The 19581-nt window shown below is 48.1% G+C and overlaps 4 protein-coding genes across 4 annotated transcripts; 3 read left to right on the top strand and 1 right to left on the bottom strand.

The window, feature by feature from the left end:
• Positions 1 to 9468: 9468 nt before the first annotated feature.
• On the bottom strand, positions 9469 to 12363 carry EDB91DRAFT_1255279 (uncharacterized protein; the record flags this gene model as incomplete). The annotated part of the gene is made up of 5 exons (XM_041323952.1): positions 9469 to 10940; positions 10971 to 11685; positions 11745 to 11870; positions 11923 to 12077; positions 12129 to 12363. 5 exons carry the CDS (start codon positions 12361 to 12363, stop codon positions 9469 to 9471), a joined length of 2703 nt encoding a protein of 900 aa, XP_041170421.1.
• A 634-nt stretch (positions 12364 to 12997) lies between these two features.
• On the top strand, positions 12998 to 14004 carry EDB91DRAFT_1255278 (uncharacterized protein; the record flags this gene model as incomplete). The annotated part of the gene is made up of 3 exons (XM_041323951.1): positions 12998 to 13134; positions 13191 to 13548; positions 13597 to 14004. The coding sequence occupies 3 exons, from the start codon at positions 12998 to 13000 to the stop codon at positions 14002 to 14004; spliced, it is 903 nt and encodes a 300-aa protein (XP_041170420.1).
• Positions 14005 to 14326: 322 nt separating this feature from the next.
• EDB91DRAFT_1255277 (uncharacterized protein) lies at positions 14327 to 15580 on the top strand (the record flags this gene model as incomplete). Its single annotated transcript, XM_041323950.1, has 4 exons — positions 14327 to 14512; positions 14565 to 14946; positions 14998 to 15377; positions 15431 to 15580. The coding sequence occupies 4 exons, from the start codon at positions 14327 to 14329 to the stop codon at positions 15578 to 15580; spliced, it is 1098 nt and encodes a 365-aa protein (XP_041170419.1).
• A 1186-nt stretch (positions 15581 to 16766) lies between these two features.
• On the top strand, positions 16767 to 17289 carry EDB91DRAFT_1062890 (uncharacterized protein; the record flags this gene model as incomplete). The annotated part of the gene is made up of 2 exons (XM_041314567.1): positions 16767 to 17039; positions 17089 to 17289. 2 exons carry the CDS (start codon positions 16767 to 16769, stop codon positions 17287 to 17289), a joined length of 474 nt encoding a protein of 157 aa, XP_041170418.1.
• Between the last annotated feature and the right edge of the window lie 2292 nt (positions 17290 to 19581).

Raw genomic sequence — 19581 nt, 5'->3', positions numbered from 1 at the left:
GTTCTGGCGACAATTGTCGATGGAGAGGTTACTACTAGGCATTACCCAGGGTCAGGAAGCATAGGAGCGTTCATGCTCAGCTTGAAGTTGTTGCTCAAATGCGTGAGTCTCCTTTTTGATTGCTAGTTCCTCTAAGAGAGTGCTAGTCTTTAGACTGCGGACTTGGGGAGGGGTTGTAAATTTCTTACTAGCTTTTGCCTCAGTTCTGAAGAACTGGGTGAAGGCGTTGAGCGCTTCAGCGTTAGGCTCTCTGTGGGAGGGCCTGTATCCTCTTCCACCTCGCCCTCTTGAGCAGTTACTCCTCCTGCTCGAATGAGAGGATCTGGGATGAGGGGTGCGTGGGTCTGAGCCTGGGATCTCACCTGGTTCGTGCGAGGGAGGATGAGTGACAATGTCGACGTTCATTGGCTCAGGGAGAGAGTGGGTAGGGACTGCTTGAGACATGGGAGGTTCAGAGTGCTCGTCTACGTGAGTGGGTGTCTCCCTTATATGTTTAGGCTTGGGGTCTTTGGGGGACATCTTAACCAGCAAATCAGAGAGCATTTGGGCGATAATTTGCTCGAGGCAATGTCTAGCGTCCTCGGCTGTATTGACGGTAGTGACGGAGGCGACACTAGTGTCTGGGGTTGCCTTAGAGATCTTTCGAGGTAAGTGCGTTATATTGGGTACACCTAATGCTTCAAGATATTGCCCAATGGCTTCCAGTCGCAAAACTTCATAGTATGGGAGCCAGACTTTATCCCCAGTCGTATATTCAACTTCAAACAGCGAGTCGGTTCCTTGACCGTTGTGATCGGTAACTCGGGCAACAGACCATTCCTCGAGGCTTCCCAAGTCAGCAATTTGGTTGAGTTGTCTCCCGGGGAACCGTCGATCATCGTTAGGTATATGTATCCTCAGTAGATGAGCGTGGAACGTGGGGTGAAGCCCTCGTTGCTTGAGGTTCGTGGGGAGGTCTAGCAGGTAAGAATTGTTGCAGGTAGTCCTCAAGGATTTTGAACAGGCCGATAAACTTTGGTGTGAGCTTGCGGGCTCTGCCCTTTGGTAATGACAGGTTTTTGGTGGACAGGTAGATGAGATCACCCTTTATGAAGGGTGACTCTTTGCATTTGCGATTAGTGACTGTAGTGTTCTTGACATGGGCTGCGATGAGGGCGTCATGGGCACTCATCAATGCGTCCTTCATTCGTTGAGCAAATATACAGATGCCAGGGTACTCAGATTGAGCGTTCCAGATCATTGACGGGGGCTGTCGCCCATATATTAGTATGAACGGAGAGTACTTTCGTGAGACTGAACTAGCTGAGTTTATTGCAAACTCGATGACTGGGAGCTTGATCGCCCAGTCACGCTGATCAACAGAGACCACTTGTTGCAGCATCTGGGTCATGGTTCAGTTTGCTCGTTCGGTCACACCATCTGACTGTGGGTGAAATGAGGTTGACATCCTTAGTTCAACACCCGTTAATTGATATAGTCATTTCCAGAATGTACTCATAAAGAGGGTATTGCGGTCGCTAACAAAGTTAGAGGGCATCCCATGTAACTTGTAGACTAAGTTAAACATAACTTCAGCAATGTCTTTGGCACGGTAGGTCTGCTTGGTGGGGGCTAGATGGACCATTGAGGTCAAGTGATCTATTGCAACCAAGATCATATCGAACGAACCGTTTAGGGTGCGCAATTTGGGCAGTGGTCCCATGAAGTCGATTCCTACCGTCTCCCAGGGGCGTGAGGGTACTTCAAAGGTCTCTAGTAATCCATAGGGTTGGTGGTTAGAGGGTTTGGAGACTTGGCAAGTGCTGCATAAGTCACAGAAAGCCTGTACGTCTGCCGTCATTTCTTTCCACCAGACATTATCTCTAAGGTAGATCAGCGTCTTAGATGGGCCTAGGTGAGTGAGTAGGGAATGAGCATGCGAGATGATAATCTCTCGAATGCATCGTTTACCGGCTAAGATGTCAGGGACGCAAAGTACTCTGCTTCCTTTGTCCTTCAGGAATATTCTGCCATTGCTGACCTCGAAGTTCTTATAGGAGTTTGGGCTGGCAATGATTTTGGCGAAGAACTTGTCCTCGTCATATCGGTTGACAAGGCTTTCGTGGATGTCAACCGTTGGGTTGCCAAGGGAGATCAATTTGGTGAGTGAGGGAGGATTTTCTGACAGCAGGTCTTCTGCTATTCGTGTTGACGTGTCATGACCCAATTGTGGGTCCATGTTTGTACTTGCTCTGTTTGTACTTGCTCTGTCAGCGCTGATTATTCTTGCTTCCTCCCTTCCTGGGTTGTCTGAGTGCGTTCCTATCGTCACTGATGGTATTGGTGAGTTTGTCTCAGTAGCTGTGCTCTCACCCTCCAGGGATTTAGCTGAGTTTTCACTTGATTGCAGAATCACTCTACGCCAAGATGGTATCTGTGGCGCAGCGGCTTGTGGTGAGTCTGAGGTTTTTGGAGCTGGTGCGGATGCTTCCATTTCTGGTGGTGCGCTTATGAGTCCATTTTCAGGGACTATGTGGGTTTCAGGTTCATGGTTGGGTGCTTCATCTTCGCTGGTTGAGTCGACGGTCTCACCAGGGGCTCAGGGAGGTCTGCGATAGATGGGGCTAACATTTTCAGTGAGGATTCGCAGGTACTTGCGGTCGCTTGGTTTATTGGTTCGCGCGCGCGTCTCGCGTCCAATTGCTATGCAGGTGGATCGATGCACTTCAGTTGCCCCTAGGAACAGTGGGGTGCCTGTATAAATTGGCACTGTCACGAAGTTCAGTAGTAATGAATGCAGTACGTCTTCCTCATTGATGCTAACATATTCGCTGGCGGCTCTGACCATTCCAGCAGGCTCATCACTGTAGATCTGGGACAGTGCATCTGCTAAGGTATTGTCAACTCCTGGTATGTGGATTATCTCAAAGTCGAATTCACTAATGAGTTCCAGCCATCATGCTTGGTGGGGCGATAGTTTCTTTTGAGACCCAAGCCACTCGAGGCCCTTGTGGTCCGTAAATATACGGAATCTAAATCCGATCAGTAAGTGTTGGAAGCATTTCAGAGACTCGACAATTGCTAACAGTTCCTGTTCGTGAACAGGGTAGTTTTGTTGGGCAGCATCAAACTTGCCCGACCAGAATGCAATCACGTCCACACCTTTCATGTCAAGGCCTTGAGAAAGTACGCCGCTGGCCCTGGTGAATGATGCGTCAGTGTTCAAGTTGATGGGACAGGTACCGTCCTGTGCAGATGGTATTCTAAGAGCCCATTGTCGCACATCTCGATGGGCCTGTACGCACACTTTGACTAGATCGAAGGCATGCTGGTCAGTCGGGGTCCATGACCACCAAGTGGTCCTGGAGGCGACTTTGGATAGATGCTGCATGTCCACTCTTACGCCCTTGCATCCTGCGGCAAGGTAGCCAACGGACCCGATGAATTGCATCAGGAGTTCCTTGGAGGTGGGGGTTTTCCAATTGACGATTTTATCGACTTTGTGAGGATCTAACCTGATGCCAGCGTCGTCAATAACATGTCCGAGGATTGATAGCTGGGGCATAAAAAACTGTAGTTTGTGTTCATTAAGGTAAAACTTGTTTTTTCTCAGGGTGTCGATCACAGTCTTTATGTGCTGCACATGGTCCTCAGCCGTATCAGAGTATACTACAATGTCGTCGAGATAAATGTCCATGAAGACACCGATAAACAGTCCAAAGATGTGATTCATTAGAGACTGGTAAGTGGCCCCAGTGTTGCAATCTCCTATTTGCATCACATAACTTATCATTGTCCCGTCAGGGGTGGCAAACAGCGACTTCGGGACATCCTCTGGGACAATACGAATCTGTTCGTAGGTGTCTTTGCTGTCAAGCAAAGAACGGTAAGGGTGAGTTGATATGTTTCTTAAGATAGTCTCTATGTTGGGGAGGGGAGACGCGAGCTTCCTGGTGTTCTTGTTACATTGACGGGTGTCAAGGACAGTTCGCAGGTGAAGTGAATCGTCTTTAGTTACTTTCTTCATCATAATCATAGGTACAGTGTTGGTACCACTGAAGAACTCCCATCTCCCGGTGCATATATAATCATCGCGCTTCTCCCTCCAGAGTGCTCTTAACGCCTCGGGACAGTGAGATTGGCACCAGGAGTAAACCTGGTGTTCATCTATTAGAGGGATGACGTGATTGATTTCCCGGATAGGGGGTAATGAGGTCTCGTTGGCCTCCTTGCAGATATCTCGTGCATAGGCTCGTAACTCTTTGCGATACTTATCAATGATGCCAGTCTCGGGTCCAGACTGTCGCAGTTTGAGCACTTGGGTTTGTGACCCACGTATAGGTAACAGGTCAATACTTCTAATCTTGATCTCTGGGGGATTGAATCCCAGGAGAACCTGATGCTGAAACAAGAACAGCATTCCTAGGATTACGTTGTAGGATTCAAGGTTGGCGATGTCGAAGGTATGCTCGCAGTTGATCTCTTAATAAGATATCTCAACGGTAGTATTAGCTTTAACTACGTTTCTAGATCCCGAGACGGCTAGTTGCAGGGGTATTGGTTTCTCCAAGACGGAGTATCGGAGCTTGAGCTAGTCAATGATTGTGGTCGAGAGGAAGTCCGTCAAAGAGCCTGAGTCTAGGAGGGCTCTGCAGGGCTTGCCGTTCATGAGCACTATAACTACTATCGACCAAGGGAGGATCCTTGAAGTGGATTTCGGTCTAGCAGCTTGTCGCTGAAGGGTTCTTAAATCCGGGAGTTCAGCATGCCTACTGCTGCTCACGCAGTATAGAGTGTTAATGTTAGTGTATTCCTCATCCTCTGACATCTCACAATCCAACAAAGGGGGTAAAATGTTGTCTTCATCCTGGGTCAAAGGTGATAGGAGTCTTTGGTCGCCGTACTCGTGTTGACTTGGTAGCAAGACGACTGCGATGTCGACGGACGGGTGGTCAGTCGATAATGCGGTCTTTGTCAGTGAAGAGGAGGGTGTCTCAGTCCAGGACGGTTTGAAGGACGTCTTAGTGTGAATAAGGTCTCTGAAGTTCCGAAGTTTCAGATCGACTAGCCATGCAACTGCATTGAACTCTGGTTGCATAATTGACTAAAGTGCACAATATAGTCGTCATAATTGTGACAATCCAAGAGGAGGTAGGTGTCTGGACTGCTGTGGTTAGAGAGGCAGAATCTGTCTAATGCAAAAGGGTCATACAGAGGGTCAATTAACTCATTGGTTGGCAGTGGGACAGCTAGTAGGAGAGTGGCTAGAATCTGCTGTTCGACAACACGGTGTTTTTCCACGTTAAGTTCAGATAAATCTTCTAACTCAACCGCCATTCCATACAGTCCGGAAGTGATACCTTCTTCGATGGCAGTAGATCTAATATCAGCGCTAGAGATGCTGACCATGTTCGCTCGGATGGCGGGGGGGTTGCGTCCAGGAGGTTTGAATGTCAGACGATGGTGTTTCGGGCAATCTTTAGCTAAGTGTCCCGTTTGTTCGCACTCAAAACACTGGTTAAGGTCACAAAGCTGTTTTAGGTGTTCAGGGGCCTTCTTAAACCTTTCTGGATTCCCAGGGACCCTAGGAGGGGGCGCTCCTGGGCGAGGGTGACTGCGTCCTCATGGGTCACGAGGCGTTCAGTGATGGATGGCATTGGCTGAGATGGATTGAGTCCGGGGCCGTTTGTCCATCCTATTACCATGCTGCGATTCTCTGCGGTCGCTTCGACCATTACTCTGGGCATATCCTGCGGCTAAGGTCAGGTTGATGGCCAGTAAGATGTTCGGATCCTTGGTGTTTTCAAGGAACGCTCTCTTGGTGCACAAAGCTTTCTTTTCGATCGTTTCAAGGCTTACCATGTTTGGCTCATAGCCTTTATCGACTAAGGAGGCTTTTAGGTAGGGGAGACAGTTCATCCAGAACTGCCTCACCATCTCGCGTTCATCTACGTCTCCAGCCATATCAGCGAGTGTCCTGAGACGTCTCAAGTAATCACGTATGCTCTGTCTGTTCTCCTGGCAGCACTCAATAAATTTCTGATGTTGTTGCATCCTAAAGTCAGGGGGAAACACGTAGTCGAATAGCTGTTCAAAGAACTCGGTAAGTGAGTACGATTTCTCTAGGTCAAGTATGTCGCGCTCATAGAATTGGTAGGCCTGTCCGCTCAGATACTTTCCCAGCATGTGTAGGCTTTGACCTGTCGTTAATCTGGCGCGATCCTTCCAATCACAAACTTCACAAACCCACTTCTTAAACATAGTGGAGTTAGCATCGCCATTATAGGTGAACGGTGGTTCATTTTTGATGAAACTTTGTTGATATTTGAGTAGATTCAGCTTGGCTCAATACTGCCTCCTTGCAGTCCTTTTCAAGTGCTTGGTATCTGGGGAGTCGCTAGCATGGTCTGATTTGGGCTCAAGAGCGAGAAAGTCAGCTCCAAAGTCGTTGGTGGGATAGAGACTACTGTGATCCAGGTCCTGGTTATCATAAGACTTCGCATTAACAGGGCGATTTGGGAGTGCAGTCTTTCTTTTGATAACTGGGGTCTCATCTTCAGAACTGGATTCGGTCGAGGACTCCTTGTCATCTTCGGACGACTCGGATGGCGAGTTATCAGGGTCAGGATCCTTGTGACTGTTACCAAGCATCGCTCATTTGACTGAGCTGCTCGCTGGGAGAACGGAGGAGGCTCTCTGGTACCTCGTCAGTTCGGGCTTGCATGAGCTCAACTTAGCTCACTCGGTCCTTTGGGGCTTAGTGGTACGAGGATTAGAATAGCCCTTGGTTGTGTTCTCACCCTCTTGGTTAGGGGGGGGGAGTTGGACACTGATGACAGGGGCTCAGTGAGCTTCTCTAACTCGTTTTCGAGCTTCTTCTTCCCTGGTTTTACTCTGAATAATTAGGGTCTCGAGTTCTCTCACTTGTTCCTGAAGGTCGGTCACCATGACGGACTGCTCAACCAGTTCTTCTTTCACATGGTTGTGGTATTGTCTTAGGTAAAGGTTTTGTTAGTTGTATGGATAACTGTTTATTATCTTCGTCCCAGATATCCCGCAAGGAAGCGTCTGGGTCATTGGATCCTGGTCACAATGCTTCTACAAGTCCTTCGTCGAGGTTTGACCATTGGTCTAGCCAGTCTTTCGGCGGTAGGATTTTTCGTTCTTGTGTATCTACTGATTTACCTTTAAGTTCAGCGGGGATATGCGGGGGAGAGCCCAAGGATGAGGCCTTGCTCTTTGGGCTTTGAGCTGGGAATTCGGGTAAGTCGCCTAATTCATCGTCGTCGATAGGGAGGTCAGCCCAGCTGATATTGACTCGTTGTTCACTCATTTTGACTGTACTACGGTTTGGGCTATCATTAATTTTAATTGCCATGTCAAGTAGTATCGGAGAGGGTTGCCCAGCAACGCTTCGGAGGAGTGGGGATATGCTCATCAGAGCCGAACCCCTACTCGTGTTATCTGACGGGGGCTTGGTCCCATCGCCCTCATTACTAAAAATGAGAGGGGTGCTAGTTTCTATGGGGGCACCCAGTGCTCCTTCCACATCTCCGGCGGATAGCTGGTCGCTAGTCGGGGGTTCTGCCCTTTGACTGTTCGACAGCTCGACTCCAGTGACAAACGTTTCGTCACAAGTCCAGGCACTCTCGATACCCAGTTCGAGAGTGCCTCTGTCTTTACTCAACTCATCCTTATGAGGAGAGGAGCTTCGAGACGAGTCCTTTGATGCATCAATAGAAGTAGTCGACATCTTTTGTTCTTCTAATGGGAGGTGGTAAGGGATAGGTACGGGAAGGGTCGTTGGTTCGGAGGGTGATCAGTCCTCGTCAATCTGTGGCCGTAGAGTTAAGAGATAGGTAGAGCTTTAGAATTCGAGTTTAAAAATATGTGGCGTTCTAGGAACGTACACACGAGAATTGAGTTGACTTGAGAGGACTTAGGGTTCAAATGGTAGTAAACTGGCCGAACTAAGCTTTATTTTGGGGGGAAAGGATCAACTCCCGATCCTACACTAAGTACGCTAGTTTATATAGGTTAGAGAGGATCAGGGAAAGTAGGAATAAGAGGAATAACAGGGAATAAACAGGGTAACAAAAAGGGGGAGAATATATCAGAGTTGATCTATATATTAATTGGTAACCATTTAGGCGTTGGGAGCCTAAGCCTTTTAACGAACGTCACAAGGTCCCGCTGACAGCAGGAAAGCCTGTACGTCTTTTCCCCCCTTCTAGGTTCTTTATCATCGACACATCTGAAACAGAGGAACTATTATGCAAGAGGGAAGAAAGCCACTAGCTCCTCTCGACCTTCAAATACTCATACCATGCAGCAACACAGCGGAGCAACCCAAAGCAATCTGTCATCATTACAGCAACCACCTGCGGCTTCTAGTGTTATGGCATCCACGACACTTCCCGCAGTTACCAGCACTGCAGTGGCGACAGGATCAATCCCGCCTCCATGGTGGGCTCGGTTTCTACTCTGGGTTTGCTGCGTGTCAGTGCAGAACATAGCCGGTCAACATTAGGGAAGCAATATTCTAGCTTTGATGCATCATTGTCATTTGCTGTTGTTGTTGTTGTTGTCTCGTCTAGCAGTTCTCCGCGACTTTCTTACACTCTATCGATGTACTATATTTCTTGGTACCACTTTCAAAAAAATTGTTGCCCTACATAGACACTGCAGCACGCTCCATGGGACATCACTACCTGCCTTCCAATTTGCATGATAGTATGTACTACACAAAGTTTGTCCTAGGAATTCGAACGTCTGCAACTTAAAGGAATGCCGTGCCACTTCGGGACATTTTAACTTTTGATACACAGCGCTCTTACTGTTGTCAGTCATGCATATTAGATTCGCTTCACCTGCCTGGAGAGGTGCGACTGAGTTATTTTGTGCTTTATGCACAACCTGGAGATGGATGAATCGCTAGTGCTAGTGGTGAATCCTCTCATTACCTTTCTTTCCTTCGAGCTCGTTCCAGAGTCCATTACGTCGTGATGAGAAATACATTGTGCTATGAGTTTTCCTCCATGAAACTCGACGAAACAGTCTCGTCTCGTATTATCATTATAAGATCTAATGGGCTAGAATCCGGTTTTGCCGATCAAATAAACAATCAAACGCGCGCACTGATAAGCGCAGAATTAACCCAGCATCAGGAAACCCACTGCCGAGCGAAGTGACTTGTAGCAGCTTGTAGCACAGCGCTTCTTTTAAATTGACTGTAGCAGCCAGTAGCAGCCAGTAGCAGCTAGTAGTACTAAAACCTCCGTACTGGTTCCGGGACTTTCGAAATGCTATAATGTATCCGTAATTTTCAGTAAGCGATCATGATTAAGAGTTTATCATGATCTTTGCAGCATGATAAGATGATAGTACTGAAGTGATCATGATGATGATCACTGCTCGCCATTCAATAACTTTGCCAAACAGGAAACTGGGATTGAGGGAAACTAGCAGTAGTACAGGTTCAAGAAGAAACTACTGGCAACTGAGAATAGCATGGAAGGTCTCTTTGTCTGCGAAGTTATTCACATAAAACTCGCGCGCCAGCTGCAAACTATTGTCGCGATTCATTGACAGTGGTACCTCTCGACCGAACTTGGGAATAAGCTCGATGACCTGACGCATGCTGTCCAGAGGCACTATGTCTCCCAAGGGATCATGGTTCGATCGAACACAGCGTTGAACTGAAAACATGTCGGTTACAGGAGCTGGAGTAATGAAACGAATATCGTCGATGGTGCTGAATGATGAATGAGAGAAGTTGAAAAATTCGACATAGAGAAATGGTTGGTTCAGGCGGGGCATTTCAGTAATAGGCTGGATGATAGCTTTTACTTGGACAATGAGATACCCTAGGATTCTGGGGCTAAGATGCGAAGAAGTTATAGGGAAAAGTATACACATACGTTCAGAAGTGGCGGGCGAAAGTAGTTCGCCACTTTCGTGAGTAATCAAGACAGTATCTCCCCTTCCAAACGGCATCGAAGAGCTTGGTGGTAGTGCCTGGACGGTGTGAGCAGGACTAACAATACGGCTATCTTGCGTAGAGCGCCGCTGCATGCGGAATTTTTGCCAAACGTGAAGGTAATCAAAGGAGAGAGAACAGTTGGGACGACATATTCGCCTTCCACTGCGCTCGAGGTAAGATCTACCAGAGATCAGATCACCCAGCGCTGGACAGAGATCGGGAATGTGGAAATGTTGAGAAGCTTCTTCAATAGATAGGCGAGGGAAATGCGGACGGCAAGTAAGGAGGATCGCAACAGTGTCGTCGGAAGAAAAATGAGTGTGATTGTTGGTGAAAAGGGAAGTGATTGGTTTGCCGGCGACGGCATACTGCTCACCAGGCAGAACAGTAGAGATCCAGGTTGCTTCGGGATAGTGGAGCGCCATCATGTTTGCTTCCCTGGACATTTCATAGATCAAGCTTGCCCGCTGTGACTTTAGAACTGTGTAAAGCTGGAAGAATTGCAGTTTTTCCTGCCGGTCGAGGAAGCGGCAGCACTGACTGTGGAAATCCCTGCGATTAGACATGCGGTAAGGCCGCTTCACATGAGTGATGTGGCAACACTCAGTAATATCGCTGCTCCATTGATATGGAGCACCCATGGCTCGAGTACTCCGGGCGACATGCTGCATTAACTCTAGCTTGGGGATCTGGAAGTGATTGAGGAGACCGTTCTTGCCACGGCGGCCACCCGCTGTCAGGATGAAGTCCTTATAGTAGTGAAATTCACGGAGGGCTTCGGATAAAGAATGTAAGGTTTCGTCGTAAAGGAAGAGGTTCTGTGCTTGGAATATAAATTCCGTGATAGCACATAGTGCACATGCAACTTCATCAGGGACAGCACCAACAATCACGCCAGGAAGGAGCTTCTCAAGGTCTCGATGTTCTCGACCAGTGAGCTGCTTCAGCGTGGAAACGCCATTCGCCCAATGACGCACTCCTACACGGGGTTGAAGAACTGACAGTCAACGATCGAGTTCCGCTCCCCCCATGATGTTTATAGACCAGTTGATGGGGTGGTCGAAGTAAAATTTGTGCCACTGATGGAGGCCATCTGGTATCAAAAAGAAGGATGGGCATGCATGGCCCCAATCCTTCCAGTATGGTTCAACAACACCATTCAGATGAAGGGCTTGACATGTCTTATAGAAGGATGCGATGTCGCAGGGGTCGGAAATAGTGCACGCCCTTTCAATAGCATCGAGAGTGTTAGAACGAGTTCGAGGAGGATGCGGAAGAGGATCCCCAAATTGGGCAGCGGTAGCAAGAGAAATCGGAGAACGCTTCAAGGCCGTACATGCAATGAGCAATTGTTCAGGGTAGTCGGCTATCCAGGCGACCAAAGGTGTATGAATCATACGCAAATCTCCTCTGGGGTCTGACATAGGGCAGCCATCACGAGCGGCAAGTTTCAAATTACGCATGACAATTGAAATCGCGAAATGATAGACTCGTGCGGATAAAATCGCATGTACGGGCTTCGAGACATTGAGAAACTTTGGTATTGGCAGGTAAGCGACCAAAGCGAATGCGTGTGATGTCGCCTTCATGCGAACGCCTGCATGGATATTAGCGAGCGAGATCAACAGGGGATGCATCTCCTTGTTTCCAGTCCCAATGGTCAGAGGTGTTTTGTCCGAAGCACCAATCACACCAACAAATGAATGACCTGGAGGAAGCGTATCCTGACAAGCCATGATTACTACAGTGAGCCTAAGTACCCATCATTGGTGATACCACCCACCTGTATCTCCCACGCAAGATCAGCACTCATAAATTCTCCATAAGCTCGCTGACTGTCTGCGCCCTCGAATTCCCGGTACGGCTGGAAATCCATACAAGGCGCAAAGACTGGGTTGGCGAATAGGTGCTTCACGACATCGAGACCATCCCTCCAATAGAGCACCAAGGGTGTCGCACACTGACTCGGGGGTACTGGGATGATATTGCTCAGGATGTGGGACAGACAAAAGTGGCGGGTTATAGGCTGATACGTCATCTGTAGCGCTTTCGACATGTGGGATTATGACTTCTTCCGCATCATCCAAAGGATCGAGTTCGTCGTACTCTCCATAGACTAGATGCATACTAAGATTTAGCCTCCATCAATCAAGTGACATACACGCACCGTCTTGCTCATGTTCTAGGGTGTCAGGATCATAGTCCTGTGAGAAATGACTAGGTTCCCCGAAGTCCGAGGTAAGACCTTGAACAACACGCTGACCGCAGGTAACAGTAGTTGACAGATGATGGATGACATTGTCAATGCTTGAAAATATATCTGCGCAGTTGGGGCAAGTAAATGTGTGCCCATTATTACTAGTAGTCGAATGGGGAACATGAAAAGGAGGTGAGGATGACATGCTGGCAAATGATTCAAATGATCAATGGGATTTCTTCTACTGACTCACCCTAGAGTTGAGGAAAGACCTTATAAATCTATCCATGATCCCTGGGTCGTCCAAGTTGCCCCAATTTGACTGTCCTTTCGGCATCAAGTTGACATGCAATGTCATGCATAGATAGGCCCACCTCCTAACAGTCAACTGTCCTCCCGGCATTGTCATAACTTGATCCCTGGGTCGTGCAAGTTGCCCTAATTTGATGGTCCTTTCGACATCAAGTTGACATGCAATGTCATGCATAGATAGGCCCACCTCCTAAGAGTCAACTGTCCTCCTGTCCTCCCCGGCATTGCTGTTATGCATAGTAAGTGTGATCAGGAGCTGTCAAGAACCACGATGGCTTAGCGCTTACCTCCCTTGAAGCTGAGTCCAAGAGAATTAGCGGGACTTAGCACGAATTCTTGCCAACAACCCTGGGAAACTGTTTTCTATTTGGTTGATTCAGTTATCAACAAACTTGAAGTTTGAGCTGTAACACGATTGACTTATCATTAATATGCCTTGCACAAGCAGCACTGGTAGCTCATTTGCATCAGCGAGGACCTCTAATAACCTGAGGTCTGTTTATTTATCTGAAGTTATGTTATTTTCCATGACCAGCCATTCACTGACCATATGCTCCAGTGTTTCATCACTGCCCACGTCTGAGGCACCAAATAGCTCTCCCATATTGAAGAGTGACTCTTCCAGCTTGAGGAGGACCTCCCTGGTGACCCCAAACAAGCCTAGGTATGTTCAATTAATAACATTTGTTTATGGTGAACTGTTATTCACTATGCTCTCAGAATTGTATCACCGCCTCCTACATCCGAAGCTCCTACTAGCTCTCCCATACTGAGGAGTAGCTCCTCCGACTTAGAGAGTAGCCCTATCCCAATGGTTAGCTCCCACGTCCCAGGTAGCAGCTCCTCCATCCTAATGAGTGGCTCCCCCATTCTGAAGAGTGGCCCCATCCGGAGCAGTAGCCCGCACACCGCTCATACTTCTCCCCTCACGACCACTGTGCCCAGTGAGGGTGGCCCCACTTCAGCTACCAAACACGGTCCTCGCAAGCGCCCACATCAATACAGCTTACTTGAAGATGATGGACTTGAGGATAATGGGTACTTTCCCACCAAGAGATCCAAGACGTTGTTCACATCGGTAGGTCACCCTCACTTGAATGGGGTCCAAAGCTCAAACAATTCTTAGTTCACTTGTAATCGCCCTGCTGATAGTGCAGTCTATTTCACGGAACGCATGCTTGAGCTTTCTTGTGTCAGTCGCCGCACCTTCGCCGCAAAGATGGAGTATCAGCGCCTATGCGCCGAAGAACTGTCACTGATAACGGCCATCGTGCATGATGAACTTGAAGAGTCCAAGGGCCATATGACTCAAACTGATTTGCAAATTGGTTCACTTCAAAACGAACTGTATGATGCAGGGGTGGCAGTGATAGGAAGCAAAGGGAGACCCGGAAACCAAGTACAGAAGGAGGTTGAATTTGGCAGGTTGTTCCCCGGCCGTGGTGACCACGAGGCTGATGACAGCAGTGACTCCTATGATGCTTCACACAGTGATATGGTTTCCGAATCGTTGGAATGTCACGGTGGTATTTGATGCTGCAGGAGTCACTTCATTTACAACTGAATCAGGTCTACCATTCAATTCCCTGAGTATGATCTGACCGTTTATAGAGCATATACGTATATACGTATATATGTAGTCTTGTGTAGTACTACCTGGCAGGCAGTACAATTATGATCTGTAGCAAAATTTCTGGGGTTGCTCCTATCTTGAATCTAGAAACGGCGAGCTGAAACAGTTTGGTCATCATTCATGCGGCACACTGCGGCCTCATTAAATCAAAACTTGTCGTATAATATTATGATTCAAGTAATTCAATCGCTCTACTAGTTACCCTCTTCTCTAAACCTCTACTATGCCTCGTAGCCAGGGCGGTTCAGGTCGTGGGCGTGGACGTGGACGCAGTGTGTCTGGGGCGCAGGTCGCCATCCCAGATTCTATCGAACGCACAGGATCTATTCCCCCGTTTCAATCAATTCCATTCCAACATCAAAGCAGCAGTACACTAGAGCACCTCACATCTGCCGCTGCAATGATAGAAGTACTTCTCATTTCTCATTCCTTATTTCCGTACCCACAACTATTATTCTAAGACAGACAGAGATGCTACCGACACTCTTCTAGAACACCAGTCCCGCCAACGGTCCTCACAACTCCCATCCCAGGAACGTTTACGCCCTTATTCAATCCCATCGTCACGCACCACCAGCCATCGCACATCAAGGGGGTCAGGAAGCACCTATGGTGTTGATGGCAACGAGCGCCCACTGGCAGAACGTGCTAGACGGAGCTCCAAGATGGAACTCAAACCCACTGACATGAAGTACTACAGCGAGGCGGATCAAAAAAACATCAAGCATGCTCGTAAACTCATCATTCTCGATATGCTCCTGGAGAGCGGGTGGCAGAAGACTAGCAACCTTGGTTCCATCGCTGCAGAGTGTATCTCACAGGCATCTGACACGTCTGGCCATGGTATGTTCTTTCACTAGCACTACCGACCACTAATCCTACCTCTTCATGTAGTCACCGAGTGCACGGACAGCATCAACAAACTCATTTTCGATGGATTATCAACTATCAGAGGAAAGCTCGTTAATGAGGCTGAACGAGTCCTATCGTACCTGAAAATATACCAGTCCGACGATAGCGCAATGAACGATGACAAAAGAAGCAACCATATTAAACAGTGCGTGATGCTGTTAACTGACGACACGAACCTTTTGGAGTACATCCTTCACGGTTACGATGATGAGAGGGGGAAGATTCTCGTGTATTCGGCACTTTTCTTTCTCGACCTTCACGAAGACTTCTGGTTCGGATGCAACTCACCATTCCTCAATCCGCAGTCGAGAGCATTAATCTTACACATTTCATGGCCTATGTATTCACTGACGGGCGCTGCGGTAAGCAAACCCGTCCGATTTCATCGACCAGGACTGATATTGCTAACTATTAGATTATATGTGTCATCCGCCGGGCTTCGGAAGGTCGACTATCAAAGACGAAGAACGTGCTTCAATTCTCGACGGAAGAATTCTCGGGGGTCGCGGAAGGAATCCGCAAAGCGATGATGGAATATGCTGCTAAGCCCGAGCTTGACGAGTAGTGATGTGCACGGCCCGGCTTGAGGCCCTGGGCCGGCCCAAGCCGGGCCCAAATAAGCCGGGCCCAGCCCAGGCCTAAGTCACGGCCTGAGGAAGGCTTGGGCCTGGGCTTGGGTTTCGAAAAGCCTGAGCCGGCGGCCTAAGCCGCGGCTTTGGCATGTTCTCACCGGAGGTACGTTTCCCAACTCTATTTTTGTCTTTCTAAGCTTCTGACTCCCATCACCTTTATCAGCTTCGACTCGAATCGCCTTTATCAGCTTCAACCTTCGACTCGAATGGTCCACATGTCACAGTGAGTTGCTATGCTTGTGCTTCGGTTGGTCGACATTACTCACATCGCAGTCAAAAAGCCTGCACTGTCCAACATATCCAGCAATCTATCCTCCTTCAAGGCCTTACTTCTTGTCTGTTGCTATGAAAAAGCCACGGTGAGTCGCCAGCGCTATGTCCTGTCACCTGTGCTTCGCAAGCTTGACATAACTCACTCAAACCCAGATCTCAGTTGCGCAAATCGATATTTTTGGTAAATTGCGCACCCAGTACTATCTTTCAATCGATTTATGTTGGTATCAATGGTATGTGTCCCTCTAACGTCCCTACCTGCTACCCATCCATGACAAACACAGATGCCGAGCACCGTGTTGAACGTCCCATACGCAAAACGAAACCTACAGCCGCCCTTCTTCAGCATGCCGAGAAGGCAGCACTGCCATCCCAAACAAAGGCGATTAACGAGTTCCACGCTGCGGAGGCTGCTAAACGTGCTGCTGAACATACCTCCACTTCATCCCCTACCGAAACCACACAATCTCCATCCACCTCTCCCATACCATCAGCGCCATCTGCTGTTAACACCCGCAAAAGGGTCCACCCTGAAGACTCTGACAGGGAATCTAGTGATGACGAGCGTGAAAACGCACGTACTAATCCCAAGCCTCGAAAGCAGCGCAAATCAGCTGCTGTTCCAACTGAACCAGAATTGGTTGATGCTGACGGTATTCTAATCGACATCGATGTTCAATCTCTCACGGAACCAGTGCCGACGCGAGAAGCCAAAACTGCTGACATTGATGCGTTCTTCGGTGCTACCTTTGATCATGCAGGGGCCAATGGGAAGGTGAAAAAAGCACAGGAAGTGCAAAATGTGCCCGTAAGTCTGCTCACTTGTAGTAATACACACGCTGATGCATGCTCAATAGGAAAGCATGTATTCTTGTTAACAAAATATCTACCCTCCGTCGTCATGCTGAGGCAAAGTTCTCTGGCAAATATCGAAAATGGGCCAAAGAACATTCGTTCGAGTCGATGCTTCCTGGTGATGTCAAGGCCCGCAAGGATGATGTGGCGCAGCAGAGCATTGATGCGCATCTGACTGAGTGGAAGCTTGCTGAGCGAGTAGTTTCATACTCGGATAAGTCGTTCAAACAGGCTGCAATTGAGTGGCTTGTGGCCACTGACCAGGTACTACATCTCTCTTCCTACGGAATTGAATTGACGTCTCTTTGTCTAGCCAATTCAAGCACTCGAGCATCCAAAGTTCAGGGAAATGATTGATGTTGCTGCTCGAGCAACCAACAGTGTCAAAATTCCAGGCAGGAAGGCAACTCGTGCGGAGATAATGAGAACATTCAAAACTCATCTTACGGGGCTCAGGAACACACTCAATGTAAGTAATATTTATGATATTGCTCTATCTACTCAACTAATGTAGACCGATGTAGGGCGCGACTGTTAAGGGCGCCATCAATACTACCTGTGATGCATGGCAGGCCGAAAATACTGACGGTTACTTTGCTGTCACAGGACATTGGATCGAAGAGAAGATTACCATGCAATGGGAACTCAAAAGTGCACTGCTCGGATTCACTCAAGTCAATAATGCCCACACAGGCAAGCGTCTTGGTGGTGCTTTGTTTAAAATCCTCAATCGTGTTGGTGTCACGCACAAGGTAAGTTCAGTTTACTGCAAGTATATTTAGTAGCCTTATAAATCACTCTAGCTTGGACATGTCACTTGCGATAACGCCGCAAACAATGGTACCACCCTACAGGAATTTGCAAGGCTATATGAGGCTAAGTACGACGAGGAGTTTCCCTGGCGCCAGCGGAAAATAAAGTACGTGCTTATGATCATTTCTTATTTAACGAAATCACTCATGTGACAATCTCAATAGCTGCCTAGCTCATGTTATCAATATTGCGACACAGACCTTGATCAGCTCATACAGCAAGTCCCCTCATTACAACCCGCATGACCCGAAAGCTCACGAGCCATCCAATCGAGACGAAATCGGCCTCGTTCGTAGCATCTGCATTAAGGAATGTTCGTCTGCAAAGTGAAAGGAATTGTACCGGAATGTTCAAACCAAGGGAGGTGTGTCCCAGCCGACGCAGCTGTTAATCGACATGAAGGTTCGGTGGTCCTCGACTTATATTATGCTCAACCGTGCGGAGATGAATAAGGAACATGTTGACACTTTTGTATATGAGATGGGTCGTCAAGAGCGTGATTTGGCTAGACGTGCGAAGATTGACTTTCTGCAGCTGTCAGAAGTTGAATGGATGCATGTTGGGCAGTTTGCTGATCTTCTCTCAGTACATTAATTTCTATTTATTTGAAGTTCGCTACTTATCTAGGTTTTACAGTATGCTGATGTGGCCCAACAAGCTTTCTCATCCGAACGAGGTTCAACCTTACACTTGGCAATTCCGGCACTCGAAACTCTCTATAAGGCTTGGTCATCGCGTGCAGAAAGGTCAAAGTATGCGCAGTTCGCTCCCGCACTCAAACATGCCGCAGCAAAAGTGGATGAGTATTATGAGAAGACAACGCACTCTGCTGCGTATGTATTGTCGATGTGTATGTTGTTTATTTTTTCATGAACGACTGCGAGTCTGACATTTGCACTTCAGTACTCAACCCCACCGGGAAAATGGCATATTTCAAGAAACATTGGCCAGAGGACCTGCACGATGACGTGCTTTCTACTGCGGAGACAGTGGTGAGTCATATTTTTTTTGTCAGCGTCAAGTTAATCTAAATGTGCTACTATTAGTTTAAAGCCCACTATTTTGAGTTGAACCAAGTGACATCATCGACATCACAGCACGCAACTAAGCCAAGCAGAGCTGGCAGTCTCAAGAAGTTAATTCGTGAAGTCCTCAGTGACTCCGAGGATGATTCGTCGACCAACCCAGTGCCTACTTCAATTGGTGACCCAACAAGACCGTGGAGGGCTGAATTTTTGGCCTACCTCGAGACGGTTGAAGCGGCTCCATCATCTGGCATGTCTACCATTCAATGGTGGGGTGTATGTATTTTTTTCACTACTCAAAAATTTCACGCTAATGATAATCTTGCTTAAGATCAATGCGCAGAGGTACCCTGTTTGGGCATCACTTGCACGGGATTATCTGTCCGTCATGTCGTCATCGGTCTCGAGTGAGCGGGCGTTCTCGCAAGGTGGCATCACCATCACCAAACGACGCAACCGGCTTAAGGCTGACATTGTTGAAGCACTCCAGTGTGTGAAATGTGCACTACGACACGATCTTCTGTTCCGGGAGCCTGAACCATCGTCTCTCGTTGAGTTAGAGTACCTGGACGACAATGACAAAGAAGTGGAAGCGGACGCGGAGACTGGTGATGTTGTGGATGAAGAAGGTTGGGACATTTTACTTTTGGGTGATGATGCTGAGGACGTGTCGGATGTTGAGACGGACATTTAGACACATTGTAATCATGCTGTTGCTTGTCACTACTAGCCTACACTAATGCTAAAGTAGTCTCAAGCGTCTGTTTGCTTCTAAAAGCCGCGACCTGGTTGGGCCCAAGCCCCGGCTTTGGGCTGGCTTGGGCTCACGGCCTAGGCTCAGAATTTTGTGAGCCTAAAGCCCCTCAAAGCCGAGCCTAAGCCGGGGCTTTGAGCCTAAGCCGGGCCGGAACATCACTATTGACGAGTATGAATTCATGCCACGCATGCAGGCACATCACGACAAATGC

Source organism: Suillus paluster (assembly GCF_016628075.1).
Source record: "Suillus paluster strain FC165 chromosome Unknown EDB91scaffold_133, whole genome shotgun sequence".
In the NCBI taxonomy this organism is placed as follows: domain Eukaryota; kingdom Fungi; phylum Basidiomycota; class Agaricomycetes; order Boletales; family Suillaceae; genus Suillus; species Suillus paluster.
The sequence above is the reverse complement of the archived record's forward strand: the minus strand, read 5'-3'. Positions and strand labels throughout refer to the sequence as shown.